The 15,978-nt window shown below is 37.6% G+C and overlaps 1 protein-coding gene across 1 annotated transcript in view; it reads right to left on the reverse strand.

Annotated features, from left to right (window-relative positions):
- The window catches only part of EFL1 (elongation factor like GTPase 1), a 1,877,823-nt gene that overhangs the window by 657,581 nt on the left and 1,204,264 nt on the right, over positions 1 to 15,978 (reverse strand). The window contains exon 17 of the mRNA XM_044077803.1: positions 9,714 to 9,861. Coding sequence (XP_043933738.1) covers positions 9,714 to 9,861 — 148 coding nt within the window. The remainder of the gene's footprint in view (positions 1 to 9,713; positions 9,862 to 15,978) is intronic.

Consider the following 15,978-nt stretch of genomic DNA (forward strand, 5'->3'; position numbering starts at 1 on the left):
GATATTCTCTCTCTCTCTCATACACAGACACACACACACACACACACACACACACACACACACACACACACACACACACACACACACACACACACACACCAGAAAGTCTGAAAACCTTCAATACCATGTACACTTGCAATGTCCATGTATATATGCTGCCATGCTTTACATTCTACACACACTGTTATGTGTTTTTACTGCACACTTTGGCATACAGTATGTGGCTGCACAGCATGGTAGTCTGTGGGCACCTACTACAATATAAAATATCTCCATTTTACTCCTGCATCTTAGAACAATTTGCATATCAACTGAGGAGGACACACAGGCTGCTTCTGCTGCTCAGTTTGCATATATGTCTCCAATTTCAGAAAATAAGCACACGGCTACTGAAATGCAGGTTACACAGTTGAAGCAGCTTGTCTAATCTCTACCATTAGTAATAATGTCTATAAAGCGTCAAGGGCACAAATAAACTGCTCTGTGTAGACACAGATCCCTATACTGTTTTCATCTACAGTCATCTTTCTCCACTCTCAGTCAAGGCTTAGTTGACTGCCCTCCTTGTATGTCCATATGCAGATGTGCGCGCACACACACAAACACACATGCACTGACAGTGTGCATGTGCTTTTTTCCGTGATGCTTACATATAAAGAAAGGCTTCATGTTTATGTGTAGAACATCTTCACCTTATGACTTCATTTCCACACATCCCTACAATCATTCTTAGATTTCCACACACCCTTCCAACAATGTTTAAATATCACATATCCCCTCACCCCAAAAAAGGCACTTATGATGTTTATTAATGGTGGGTGCAGAGACTGCCATGTAGTGTGCCCTTCAGTTCATAGCTAGTAGTGTAAATCTGAAAGCAAGCTGGGCACTATAAGAATATGTAGGTTACACTCTAAGCTATACACTTCCCCAAAATGGTGTGAGTTCACATAGTCAGGAGCGGAATTCTGTTGGTTACTCATGCTCACAATGATACTGCACCTCAAGCAGAACAGTGGGTTATGTCTATGACTACCCATGATAGTTTTTTTTAGGCCTGAAGTCACAGCAAGACTATACATGTTTTGATAGCTTTTGTATTTGGCAATTGAAAAAATAATGTTTTGGAAATGCTGGAGCATGTCAATTTCTAATGGTTAATCCATCCTTAATTTGACAATACCTATAAATAAGTGCATCGCTAGATTGCACTCAGATTTATTTAGAAAATTTATGGGACAAGATACCCAGATATGCAGCCTTATACATCAAACAAGTACACTTCATGAGCTAAAGGCACTAAGTAAAGACAATGAAAGAGCAGCATGAATATATTGTGGATGTCAGTCTGTTCTTGTATTTTTTTTTTCTTTAACATTTAAAATGACCCGAGATGTGACAGTTTCTAATATTTTCTGTGAAACAGGTATTATTTTAGTTATGTGGTAATAGCACTCTAAAAATATCACTCGGATATTTACTGAATTTGTTAGACAAAACCATACCTCTCAAGTGTACCTCATTACGAGGAACGTACCTCAATTTGGGGTCTTAAAAAGTTTACGTTCCTCAAAGTTCCACATTGAAAGACTCTGTCACACATTCAGTGTCAGGAATTTTTTTTAAGTGAAAGCCTTGTAAATAGAAGTGAATCATATTAATTCATTAAAAGAGCTTCTTTATAAGTAAAACCAGCATATGTTAACCATCCTATGACCTTCCTAGTTGAAGCTGTTAGTAAGCCATTAGTATGTGTTCCACATTTTGCCCATTTGTTCCACATTATGAGGGATAGTGTTCCTCATTTTGGAGATGGAAGGTTGAGAGCTATGGACAAAACATATCATATGTGCATGTTTACTACAAACCACAATGCAAAAAAAAACTGAGCAGACTAATGGATATGAAGGCCTGCTGGTGATATCTGCCAAAATAGGACCTAATCTCTGAAAATGTTCTGAAAATTTCTAGCAAATATTTCACAGAAAGTAATTTGTGAAATCACCAGCTAAGTACAATGTGTTGCTGTCATCTATTGTGTGCCAAAACATATCCGAGTAGTGTGTGTGTGTGTGGGGGCGTAGCATAATTCCACTGACAGAAAAGAGTACTACTTATAACTATACAGTGAATGCGTGCACTTGCCCACACACACGGACAAACAGGTATAGAATTTTTACTTCTGGTGTAATACCAGCTTGGTCTCTGGACATATAACACCTTCTATACTGAATAGAAATCATATAGTCACCCCCTTGCAATATATCTTAGTGAAATGCCAGATACATCCTGTATGTAGTACCTCTGCATAGGAGTTTATATCCCCATCAGCCTTTGTCACTTCATAGTAAAACTTTCAAACATGTCTGTTTATACAGTGAGGTGCATACTGTAACAACTTAAAGGCAGCTCAGAGTTGAAGTTGGCTTGGCCATACAGCCATGGCTGTACAAGGAGTTTGGAAGAAAGGCCACTGTTTTGGAGAAATGAGTATTATATACACTTCAGAAAAAATACCAAACTGTTCCTGAAATATATTGTATTTTCCAGTCTGAAAGGAAATCGTATACTTCCAAACCTTACAGAATTCAAATATAATGTGACTTGGTAACCTGCACATTCTAGGGGAGCCATGCAGGCCTACAGGGGTACATACCAACATAGGTCTGTATCTCTGAAAGGTTGATTATTTTCTAGTAAAACAGTCCGCATAATGTATTTTGATATTCACTTAAAATTAGTCTTAGCACTATTAATTCACCTAACAGCTACTCCATGAAAAAGGAATGTGCACTAATTTATTGTGAATTAAGCTTACTGAACATTTTCAGACTGCCCGAGTGTAATGCATTAAAACTGCAACTGGAAAGCTGAGTAACTATAATAATAAAATAATGCTTAAAGCCAAAACATGCACTGTGTCTTCATTTCTTTAAAGAAATTACACAAAACAGTTGTAGCTCCTTGTACATACAGGTTATTCAGGAACAGGCCACCACTGCAAAGGAATATCTCTCCTCTGACTAAGAAAAAGCCACAAACAGTCTATGCATAAAAGATGTGAATACTATTTCCGATGCTATGTACACTTCTGCTTTAATATACCACTTTCTAACTAGATATACCAATGTATGACTGATCAAGAGAAAAAAAATTATGCCCACAGCAACATATTCCTGTTTGATTCAGATAGATACACTGCACTAGAAATCTAAATCCACCAGCTGTTAATTGTGATCAAATTAACCAAAGAACAACTAAAACAAATACACTTTAAAATAATAAAGAATATTGGCCAAGCGAGTGAACGAGATGAAAACAGTTAATCAAATACAAAATAACCACATTTATTTAACGTACACTAAGTGGTTACACCCTCGATCCTCAGGGCTTCATCGGAGTGTTCAAATGACAGTAGGTCATTTGATTTCAAACTAATACAGTATCCTTGAATAACCAGACTTACAACATTTTATATATTTCAGTTTGTTACACACAGATATATATATATATATATATATATATATATATATATATATATATATACACACACACACACACACACACACACACACACACACACACACACACACACACACACATCTAATTCTTACAGAGGCAGTAACTGTAAAACACATTATTAAAGTTTTTAAAACACCATTACAGGAACAGACATTCTTAATCAGAACCCTAAACTAATACAAACTTAAATACTAGTATATAACTAAAATAGAATATTTTGTGGTGTGCATTAATTCAAAACGCCTGTTCATACAAATACAATAAACTGGAAAATGTCTATGAACACATACATATCTTTTTTCACCAATACCAAAGCATAAATCTCCTTGCATCCATTTTTGAAAAATCAATATATAATAAATATATACTAGTATATAGATGAATAAGAAAGACATCTATTGGCACATATAAACAATTATGCAATTAAACTAATAAACTAAAACATTTGCTTTCAGATGCTAAAAAAACTAATTATTAAATAATAATTATCCATCAACCTTAAAAGGTCATATATCACTTATTACCAGTGGTCATTAAGTCCTGGTTTAAACAATGCTCCCAAATTAATAATCCACACATTCGTTCTTTCCTAGTCAAAATCTTATGCCTATCAGAATCCATATGATAATCCCCCTCCACTTTATCTATCCCCAAAAATACAAAATGAGCTGTGTTATGAACTAGTGTATGCTTATATAATGCACTATGTGTACGCTTACATTTAATATCACTAACATGCAATGATATGCGTTGTTTGAATGGACATGATGTTTGTCCTATATAAAAGGAACCACACTGGCATACTGGCATATATATAACCTATTCACTAGTGTATGTTATTAGATGTCTTATGTCATAAACCTTTGGGGTATTTATAGATGTGAAGGATTTAGTTCTTGATATCAGTTTACAAAATGTGCAATGACCACAATAAGTGCTCCCCACTAAAGTTTTTGTTAATGCACCTTTTTCATAAATCCTTCCCTTTTTGTATGATGAAAAGTGCTCTCCTAAAGTTTTTCCTCTACAGTAACTAAACCTACATTTATTATCCAATAATGCTGCAAAAAATTATCTGATTTAATATGTGCCACTATTTGGCTACAACTGCTTGGAACATAAATGTATTAGTACCAAAAGTGGTTATTAACCTAGGTGTACCCTCTTGATCTTTTGGCCCTTGTTTGGCTTCCAACAAATGTGAACACAATGTTAAAGCTGAATACTGGTGTGCTTCTTTAATCAATGTCTCCTAGTACCCCCTAGATATAAATCTGGACTTAAGTTTTTGGGCTTCACCCTGAAAAACTGTATCTGTAATGCAAATGTGTCTTAATCTCATGAACTGAGCCCTGGGAATATTGTTGACTGTATGTCTGGGGTGGCAGCTATTCACATGCAACAATGAGTTCTTAGAAAAAGGTTTTTTGATAGAGATTAGTGACTATGGTTCCATCTGTAACCTTAGTTATCAACATCTAAAAATTCAAGATTGAATAAATCTATTTTGCCATTAAAGTATATCCCAAACTCATTGTTGTTCAAATAAGATACAAAGGTCTTCCAACCATCCAAGTTGCCATCCCAAACTACCCAGCAATCATCCAGGTATCTATGTCACATTATCAACTGGGACAAAAACAAGTTATTGTCATTATAGATGTATTTGAGCTCCAAGTAACTCATAAATAGGACCATATAAATGGGTGCAAACGTGGCTCCCATTGCAGTACCTTTAATCTGTAGGTACCATTGATGATAATACATAAATGCATTATGTTCTAACACCAATCCCAGTAATGTCAATAAAAATTCTACTTCCCTCTCATTATATATGTCAGAATATTGTAGCCAATATTTCATTCCTTGAATGCCACCCTGATGTAGGATATTGGTATATAATGCCTGGACATCTAGTGTTCCCAAATAAGCATGGCATGGGACCTGTAAGTCACGCATAAGTGACAAAAATTTAAAAAAGAAGAGCCAAAATGTATCTGGAGATATGGGTCTGACAGCTAACAGCTGTAAAAGTCAAGGCAGCAGAGGTATAAACCCTTCTTACCTAGGCTTTCCATAGTCCTGCTGTCTTTATCTGATGGAAGAAGCTTTGTAGAGGGCAACAACTGAGATGGCTTGTCAGATGTCACAGAAACCACAGAGGGGTCAGCTGAAGGACATCTATATAGGAATTTGCAATCCTTATGCACCCTATAAAACATATCAGTTTTTTTGGGAACAGGGGGCTGGGAATTTGCAGCCTGGGATACAGCAGAAAAGGCATCCAGTAATGCAGCCAAAACAGGAGGGACTTAGGCAGGTCTGGGAGAGTCCATTTGCAGAAGTTCGTAATACCTCTTCTGTACCTCAGAAACCTGAGCAAAATTCCATTTAAAAAAATTCCATCATCCTGGAAATTGTGTCTCTGAAGGAAATCTCCTCAAAGGGAGTGTCAGGATTAGTGGACTCCTCATCTTCAGAACCACAGTCTAAAGCAGAAAGAATTTGAGATGAATAAGCAAGGGATTCCTCATCTGAATCCACCTCTTCCTCAGAGGAAACCTGTTCCCTAGGCCTTTTTAAGGGAGTACAGGACCAAAGTGGAGCAGGAACAGAAAGCCCTTGAGGAGGCTTCAAAGCCATAGGGACATTAAACAATCCCTGAGTGAAATTCTGCCATTCACTCTGAGGGTCCTTAGGAGCAGGAGAAACATGCTTTGCTTTTCATTAATTTTCTTTTTCAAAGGGACATCTGCCCTGTAAAACTTAGAAGGTTCAGACATCAGACGACATTTCACAGTCATAGTCAGAACTTCCTCTCTAACCAAAATTTGAGGAACACCCATAGGCCGTTTGGTAATCATCAGTTGCAGTTCCCCCGAAGAAACTGTAATGGATGCCTGCAAAGCCTCCTGGGACGTGCATGAGGTTGGATTCATGCCGGCCTCTGAAGTGGTCACTGCAGAGGAATCCAATGGAGCAGCTGGATGATCCTCTGGGCTTTCAATAACCTTGGGAGAGATGACTGGCGGAGGCAGTACAGAGGAAGAATTAGACCTGGACTTCTTGGCCTTCTTCTTCACTGAATCTCAGGGTGGGAAGTTCCCTCCATAATATATTTTGCTAAAAGCTTAAGACATTTTTCACTAAATACAGGGCCAAAGAAGAAAGATGACTATGGAGTGTTTTAGGGATGAAAGCCTGACAGATGAAACAGGACATATGTTGTAGGAAGCACTGAGACAAAACAAGCACTGCTTGTGACTGTTTATGGGGAATCTGTCTCTCATACTGGCATATACCCCTTCTGGATGACATGAAACCCCACAAGCAAACAATCAAAAAGAAAAAGATAAGAGCAAAAACCCCAATGGGGCACTTATCTGAAATGGCTTGGTGAACCAGTAATGACTCGAGCATTCAGACTGACGATCAAAAGATATGTTCAGACATCGGACATCACCTTTATACCCTACGCTACATGTTGGAAGCATACGTGTGACATATGGTATACCTTAAAGCAACCTAAAGGCTGTGGTATACTGGCCAGACGTCAGGCCACCCTTGACAGGGGATCACTATTGTAAAGAATACTGCAACAGTGACATCAGAGGACATCAAATAGTACATAAAGTTCTTGTTCTGAATTACTGCCATTGTGTGTGGCAAACAAAGGTGTTCTTAACAACGCCACACTGCCCCATTCTCCAACAAAGCCTGTAGGATTGTGCAAATAAATTCTATTCTGTTGGTTAATCCTTTGGAGTTATTTTAAGATCCATATGAAGAGTAGGTATGGGTTGCTTACACTGACGTATGATAATTTATACCTGGTTGGAGTAACGGTACAAATTATTCTTCCCGATTGCAATGGTATACTGGTCTTCTGAAAGCTTTCTTCACAAGAATTTTAAACATGAGGGAAAACTTTTTTCATCCATAACTTACAAAACTTATCTGTTGAATATACTTTATTGGAGAACACATCTACTCTCATCTTCTAGTATGGATATAACTTTTCTCTAAAACTATTCAGCTTTTTAGGATACATTTTGGGGCAAGCAGAATATGGTCATGTCTCCTTCATTTGTGGCATTCTGTGAAGGTGTTAGAAAAGGCAAGAGGAGCTTAAGCACTGCTTATAACAATGTGTGCTCCTTTTGCCTACCTTTCACTGTGTGAGCCCCATCCAATGATGTCAAGCCACAACCAACTCCTACAGCAACTCCATGAACAGCTTCCACTTTCAACAGAGTTTACTAGATAAGAAGGGAATGCAAGCAGATTGACAAGCTTTTCTTTCACATTATACACATACACAGGACACACACCCATTGACAAGTTAAGAGCTACTAATCCATCGACCATGTGTTTTTGGGTTTTGAGAAGAATTCTGAGTACTTTGAGAAAACCCATGTGAAACACAGGCAGTACAAGTAAACATCACACACTGAAGGCAGCTAGCAGTCCATTATATTAGTGCTGACTTATCAAACTGAAACATGATGTAATCTGTGGTTTGCCTGCTGAGGATACACGAGTTCTACTAATGCCACTTTCTTTGGAACAGAGGCTGCTGACTGCTGTTAGTCAAGCCTGCATTGGCTACAGACAGAGCTGTGGAGACAAGGAAGTTTTCTATTTACATTCAATCTCAAGTGGGGATCATTGCACACTAGGCAAAGAATAAGACTCTGGATACAGGGAAAAAAATGCATACGTACATTATGGAACACTAGATATGGAGTACGACTGCGGGCATGACATAACAAAGAAAAACATCTGAACTCTCCATGAATGAAGGCTTTTCACTCTCAGTCCCCCTCCCAGCTGATAACGCAGCAACAAAAAACTAGTGAGGGAACAAATGAATGAGGGAAGAGGGCTGGAGTACAGGTTAGAAAGGGGCAAAAAATATATTTGCGCAGCCATTATTCCACATATATTTTTTACTACCTGATTTTTCATTTGTACCATTTTTACTGATCTACCCAGATTTATCCATCAGTTTCATCAGCCCATCTCCCTGTACTTAGCTACCACCCACTCTACAAAGCCTGTAACAGCTGATGGGGCTAGCAAATCACTATACATGTGCAGTGACTATACACTGACTCTTTACACATGTGCAGTGACTATACACTGACTCTTTACACATGTGCAGTGACTATACACTGACTCTTTACACATGTGCAGTGACTATACACTGACTCTTTACACATGTGCAGTGACTATACACTGACTCTTTACACATGTGCAGTGACTATACACTGACTCTTTACACATGTGCAGTGACTATACATGGACTCTTTACACATGTGCAGTGACTATACACGGACTCTTTACACATGTGCAGTGACTATACACGGACTCTTTACACATGTGCAGTGACTATACACGGACTCTTTACACACGTGCAGTGACTATACATGGACTCTTTACACATGTGCAGTGACTATACATGGACTCTTTACACATGTGCAGTGACTATACACGGACTCTTTACACGTGTGCAGTGACTATACACGGACTCTTTACACATGTGCAGTGACTATACACTGACTCTTTTCTCAGTGTCGGTGCACATTATGACACAAGGAAGAGTTCCAGACTACATATGCTTCCACACATCTAAAACAACTGCTGTCACTCTAAGAGATGAACGTGACTTAACACCCACATCCCTGGCAAGTCCATCAGCACAGGACAGCTGACCTCTGCTTTCAGCATCGATAGCCACGTACGGAATATGTAAAGTATTCAGGAAAAGAACTTCTGTTGCATTCGTAATTATATTATAAAATGTATACATTATCAAATAAAATGTATTTGAAAAAAAATTCCTACATTAGCAGGTCAAAAATTATTTTCTATATTTTAACAGGGAAGTGCAATGATCATGAATTTATCATTATTTTCACAAAAGGGGGTATAACCACGCAATACACAAACAGCAGCAGTACTTCGGCTGCTGCTCAGCACCATAAGAACTTCCCAAGAAAATGTGTTCAGGAGCTTTAACCAACTTTAGAAAATATGTTCTGATTTTCAGGGTTTTGGTATTACATGGTTCAGACATACAGGATTAATGGAACTCAAATTATTTAGTTCAACAAGAAGAAAAGTTTGAGTTACGAGTCACAAGACGTTAAACTTTCCTTAATAAGCTATTACAAAATTTACTTTCTGACCTTTGTTTCAAATCATCAAGGCAGCGCTGGAGATGGACTTCCCCTGCAGTAACCATCACATGCTCTCCAGATTCTTGGATCAGAACCTCTACACATGGGTCCGCTTGATTCAACAGCTTCATCCCTCTCACCAGCTGTGGCATCTCACCTACAAAACGGCAAGCCATTTTCAGGTACTTTTATATAGGGCTGCACAAGTATTCACAAATATTTAATATCATTTACAAGACAAATTAAATGTGGTGGTAACACTGAAAAATAGCCATAAAAAAGTATGCTGGCAGCAGCAACCTCTAAGGCAGTAAACAACAAAAGTTCACATCCAGTAGGTTTTGGATAATGTTATCCAAGTACTGCTACACAAAAGTCTACAAACTATATAAAACAGTTAGCAGTAGGTATAATCTGTGTCATGACAGGAAGAAATTATACTGAAATAAAGCTGAATTAATAAATTACATACACAGACAAAAGTAGACATTAGTGCCTCAGACTTCACAGAACCCTTCCAAAGGGCACATCTTGCATAATAAAAAAAAATCACTATTTGCTGTTTATCAGGGTGAATGTTGTGTGACACTAAAAATTTACATAGCTAACAGGCATATAGATGAACTGAGAAAGCATACAGAAGCCTACATATATTTCATAGTTTCTGTTTGTGTGTAAATTCAATCTATCCATACTAAATAGAAATATCAAAGCACTGATACACAGCAAAGTTCAAGAGAAAAGTGAGTTATGAGTGATGGATCCCTCTTTAAACCAGTAACTGGACAGGGTAGCTGTATTCAGTACTAATACCTACCTTTTCCATTTTTTAACAACTCCTCTTCTACCTTCATCTTCAATGTTATCCTGTTATTTACTCTTCTAAAATTTTCTATTTTTTAATGAAAATCTGTCTCACCTTCAACGAATATTTTTCTGAAAGAAATACATTGTGACTAAGAGTAAAGTCTCTGACAGAGGCAATTTAAGCCCCCACCCAAACAAAGGGCAAAGATGTACAAAGACTGAACAGAAAAACGTAGGAATAGATGTAAGGCATCCTACTTCTAATTGGATAGGGATTCATTTGATTAAATTTTGCTCTTGATCAAAGTGGTAGAGAAAAGATGAATTATCTTAAATATCAGGAACTGACAGTACTGCGGTGGTGGTGCTGCGGTAGCATTGTCGCCTCCCAGTAAGACGTTGTCCTGTTCGATTCTCAGCCGGAGCGTCTTCTGTGTGGAGACATGCATGAATGGGCGTACCTTCGTTCAAGGCTGTACATCAGGGCTGGCAACTCGGCACGTAAAAATCTACTGCCAATCATTAGCGGACCGGAGTTTCACTGTGATGACCCCTAACCGGGAAAAGCCGAAAGACACAAACATTAGGAACTGACAGTAAGAATAATAAACAGTTTTCAGCACTGATGAACATGTGCTTATATCCGTTTCTAGGGAAACGTGTGCCTGATCAATGTTTTTACCATATTTGACTGTTGGCTCCCATAAAATTCTTAACTGTGGCAGTAAATAAGAGTGTAGGTTCAGAGGCATTAGTCCTTGATGTAACACTACCATTTCTAATCACATTTCAAGACTGACATTTGTGTCTTTAATGCACATTTTAGCAAAACATGATTCAAATGAGTGAATCAACTGAATAGGATCGACACAGGATATTTGAATGGAAGGTTGTGAAACCTCAGAGTAAGAGATAGTAAGAGGGTGCACAGGCAAAGCCATCCTGTAGGTTGGGGGGTCCCCCCCACACACGTAATTCAGGGTCCTAGTTTTGATGGATTAGCTTAGATGATTTGAGTATTGCTGAAGCGCATGTCAAAGAAATAAAGCATATTCCTTTTGAAACAGATCAGCTGTGGTATCTAACCCAATTATCTATAAGCATTTTACACTCTCTCACCATTCCTCCTTGGCTTTGTTCCAATGGCGGCTGGTGAATTCAAATCAAAGGGGGGTTGCAGGAGAGAGCTGAATGCGCATAGCCAACTAGAAAGGGGTGCGGCCAACTACAAAGGGGCGAAGCTATGCTACAGTGGGATCAACCCTGACCATGCTTATCAATTTACATAAAATAAGTGCTCAATCACTATTGCACATTTGGAACAGTTACCAACATATTAGAAACGTTTCTAAACAAACATTCAGTATATACATGAACAGATATGAAATACCATACATTAAGAATTACTCATAAACTTGCTAATTATTTTACATTCACCTTAAAGTACAGATAGAAAAGTATTACACTTTTGCAAAGCTGGAATTAGAATAACAGTAAATGCATAGCTCCAATCTCCATTGCGTACCCTACCCACAGTACCTGATTTGATATTGCGAGGTTAAAAACAAAAACAGCAGAAATAGAAAATGACACTGTCATTATGGTAAGTAGTCTTTTAAACAATACTCGGAGTTCAGAGCTTGTGGTTGAACTTACTTCACTCAAATGCACATTACTCTTGCAAAGCAAGTCAAAACTGCAGTCATTACATTTGCACGTAAACATTGCCCCCATACCAACTGCCTACCTATAGAATCTGCTTTGAACGTACAAGGTTTAAAATAATGAAAATAAAAAGACCACGGTAACCCTGCAAAAAATTTATTCGATTTAAAAAAAACAAAAAAAAAACACGTCATCCACAAATGCCCCCCCTCCCAGAACACACTGCAAAACTAGTATCTCTGACTCCTGCCAGGATATTATATTAAAAAAAAAAGTCATCAACAGCCCCCAAAACATATAGGCCTCTAGCATCTGGTTGACCCTACCAGTCTATTATGTGGAAAGAAAATTATCAACAGTCCACAAAACACATTGCCTTCCTACTATCTGGTTAAACCTGCCAGAAAAAAAAATGCCCTGCCAAAAAAAAAAAAAAAAAAAAAAAAAAAAAAAACACTCAGAACTTAATGATTTTTTTTTTGGAGGGGGTTCATTTCAAAATATTCTTCCATGCCAAAGAATTCTTGGCTTCTCTTACTTTAAACAGTAATCCGATCAATATTTCAATGATCCATGTTTTTTTTTTCTTCCTCTCTCGTCCGTCACTCTCACTTTCTCTCTTGCAAATTAACTGTGTTAAAACGCAGGAAGAGAATGCAAGAGCAACAGGACAAATCAGCAACCACATCACGTACTCTGATTATGTGATGCAGCTGCTGACATAGCAGTCAAGTCGGCTTCCAATTTCCTGCGGTTAATATCACAGTGACTTCTGGGCATTTTCATTGATGCCTGCAGTCTTCCCAATCTGGAGTGTTTTAAAAACTGTCCAGTGACAAAAAGATATTTTTTTTTGTTTTTTTTAAAGTGGAACTTGAGCACGCATGTGCGGAGCTCAGAGTTCCATGTAACATTGCATCTTCAGCTTTACACACTAGTTTGCACTGCTACTTGTGTGTAAAAATCACTAATTAAACTTTTTTTAAATGCCAAAATTGGGGAGGGGGGAGCTGCACTCTGATACCAAGAGCTACCCCTGCTTTGTTCTAACAAATCAGTCATTACATTCTACAGATTTATTTGAAAAATTATTCTACTTATTAGCAGGAAAATCAGGGAGGACAATGTTTGTTAGAAGTACTGACACTGCTTTGTAGATCCCACCATTTCCTGCTTCATGCTCACCTCATTAATATCTCATAACACTCTCTCATAAAGCCCTTACCTGCAACATCTACTTAAGAAGAAGGTGACTGGATCCAGACAGCAATGTTAACTTACAGGATGCGAGGACTGCCACAATGCAACTAGCTTAATTGCTGCTTATGCTACTTCAGACAACCCTCCCCAACAGTGATGCTCACTCCATGTTACTTATGCATTATAAGTAACCACCTGCATACAACTCTGATATTAAAGTAAACAAACACAATTACAGTACAACTATTATATGTATTTCTCTTGATGAAAATAAGATTTAACATTTTATTAACAAACAAAGCAACAGATAATGAACAGAACACTTTATCAGAATCACAACTAGCATTTTATTATGAAAAAAAAGTTTGATTACCAACACAAATATTTTTTTCTTGGCAAAATAAATAAGATTAATCAGAGTAATTTACAGAACATAAATACTTTTACCAGTATTCTGTATGCTATATATCGTCTACAGTATTTTATAAGCATGTATTTATTACCAACTGAAGTAGCACTATGAGCATAAATATGTATTTTGATACTGTGTTGAAACTAACAGTGTTTAAAATAAAAATGCTAAACTATTTTGGTCAATTATATATAGCGTTAAATAATGCCGCAGCTCAAACCATGGATAAATAACCTAACGATTATGGTATTTTAAGCCAAAGTAGTGATAGTCCAAAAAAAATATGAAAATATCTTTGGAATCTTCTTTTGCACATTATAATCTGAAAAAAATAAAATACAAAAGAAACATTTAAGGGAAAAGGAATTAGAATAGCCATTAAAATAAATAACTACATATTAATAGCAATTATAAGTGGTTTACCTAATATTTTGATACATTTCTGTCTTTCTCATAATATCTGTAAAACATTCGATCACCGTCTTTCCAAATCTTTACTTCCAGAGCAAGGAGCCCAGATATGATTGTTGCATGCTGTCAGCACTCCCATTCATTTTTTGGAATGCTTTTTGGCCCTGGACCCGTACTTGTGCTCCTGACAGAGGATTAGCAAATTGGTACTACAGCTCACAGTAAAGTGCTTGTAATTTTTCTATTTTTCCCTAGTACATTATCAATCTCACTGCATGCTGCCCACATATGAATGTATGGCTGAATTTGGTAAGACATATTTTTAATTATACAAAGTAGCAAGCCACATCTCTTCTTGTTACAAACGTCAGGTGTTCACTTTTTTTCAGTGCTATACAATCAAAACACCCACTTGCATTGCAAATGAACATTCAATCTGACATTGAACTTAGCCTTACGGAATACAGACTCATCAGTTGGAATCGTAACGTTGTCATTTCCCAGCATACAGATATGACTTAAGAGTCTCCTGCTAATGTCTTAGACATACTAGTAGCAACTATACAAACACTTTTGCTTACTGGGACAATCCCAGCACACTTTGTCACAGGTATATCCATGTTTCCACTAAATAATTGTAACCATTACACTCAAAGCTTGCAGTAACTGCCATCTAAAATTGACATTTTCATCCTGCAGTTTATTTACTATTTATTACAATTTGATAACTGTGAGGGTTTGCTGGTCGACAGACCCTTTTCAGCCATGGTCTTCGGGCCAATGAGCAATCAAAGGAGAAATAAAATGGAGAAATATAAAACAAAGCAGGAACAGCAAAGCAAGCTTTACAATTAAGAAGTTAGCATGTAAAATGGGATAGATTTACATTACTTGATAATGAGGTTTTCAAGTGTGTATTATAGTATCCACAGTTCAATTTATACTACCTTACGGTACGTAGCAACACCAGAAACGTAACACCAAATCCAGGTCTGCCTTTCCCTCCACCAGCTTTCTACTGAACAGCGAAAAACGTCTTTGGCTTACTGTGTAATTGGCTACAATTCACAGGCCAAGTGTACAAGTGAAGAGCACAAAAAAAAAACTGAATTCAAATGCATTTCTGTACTGACATTTTGGTACAAAAAAGACCTGTCAATCACATGCGCAATACTTCATCCAGGCCAATTGCCCCACCTCCCCAACCTTGCTATGCTACTGATATCAAGGAGTACAGGCATATAACTCAGGCTGTGCAAAGTAACTGGTGAAGCAGTTATTAGCCACTGTCTTTGAAGCAACTGCAACGTGAATCTTTGAGTATGAACTCACTTATAAATTTGTGTAGGGTGTTTTCCTGCCAAATATTTGGTGACACCTTGTTGCAGAGAGAAGGTGCCAGTTTAGAGAAAGGCCTTTCATTCACTATTGCTTTGATTCTGGGTCTTATAAGGGACAGCGATTCATCTGGGTCTACTCTAAATAAGTAGCTCTGCTATCTAATTTGCAGTGATTTCTTTAGAGGTGGGGACTGGGGAGTGGTCTAATTTTAATATTTGTAGATATGGGAAGCAAGTAAAAGTGTTACTCATTCATTGATTAGTGACCAGTTGAATTGTTCCAGAAGTTGACAGTGGTGAATTCTTTTGTTGGCTACAAATACGAATTTGCAAATGTTATTGATAGTTGTCTTTTTTTGTGTGTGTATTCTTACTACAGTGTTGGCAGTCCACATTACACTTTGAGGATTAGTACATTTCCGGCAAGAGCTGAGCAAGC

Source organism: Protopterus annectens, chromosome 7.part0 (genome assembly GCF_019279795.1).
Source record: "Protopterus annectens isolate FY-2018-M chromosome 7.part0, PAN1.0, whole genome shotgun sequence".
Taxonomy (NCBI): Eukaryota; Metazoa; Chordata; order Ceratodontiformes; family Protopteridae; genus Protopterus; species Protopterus annectens.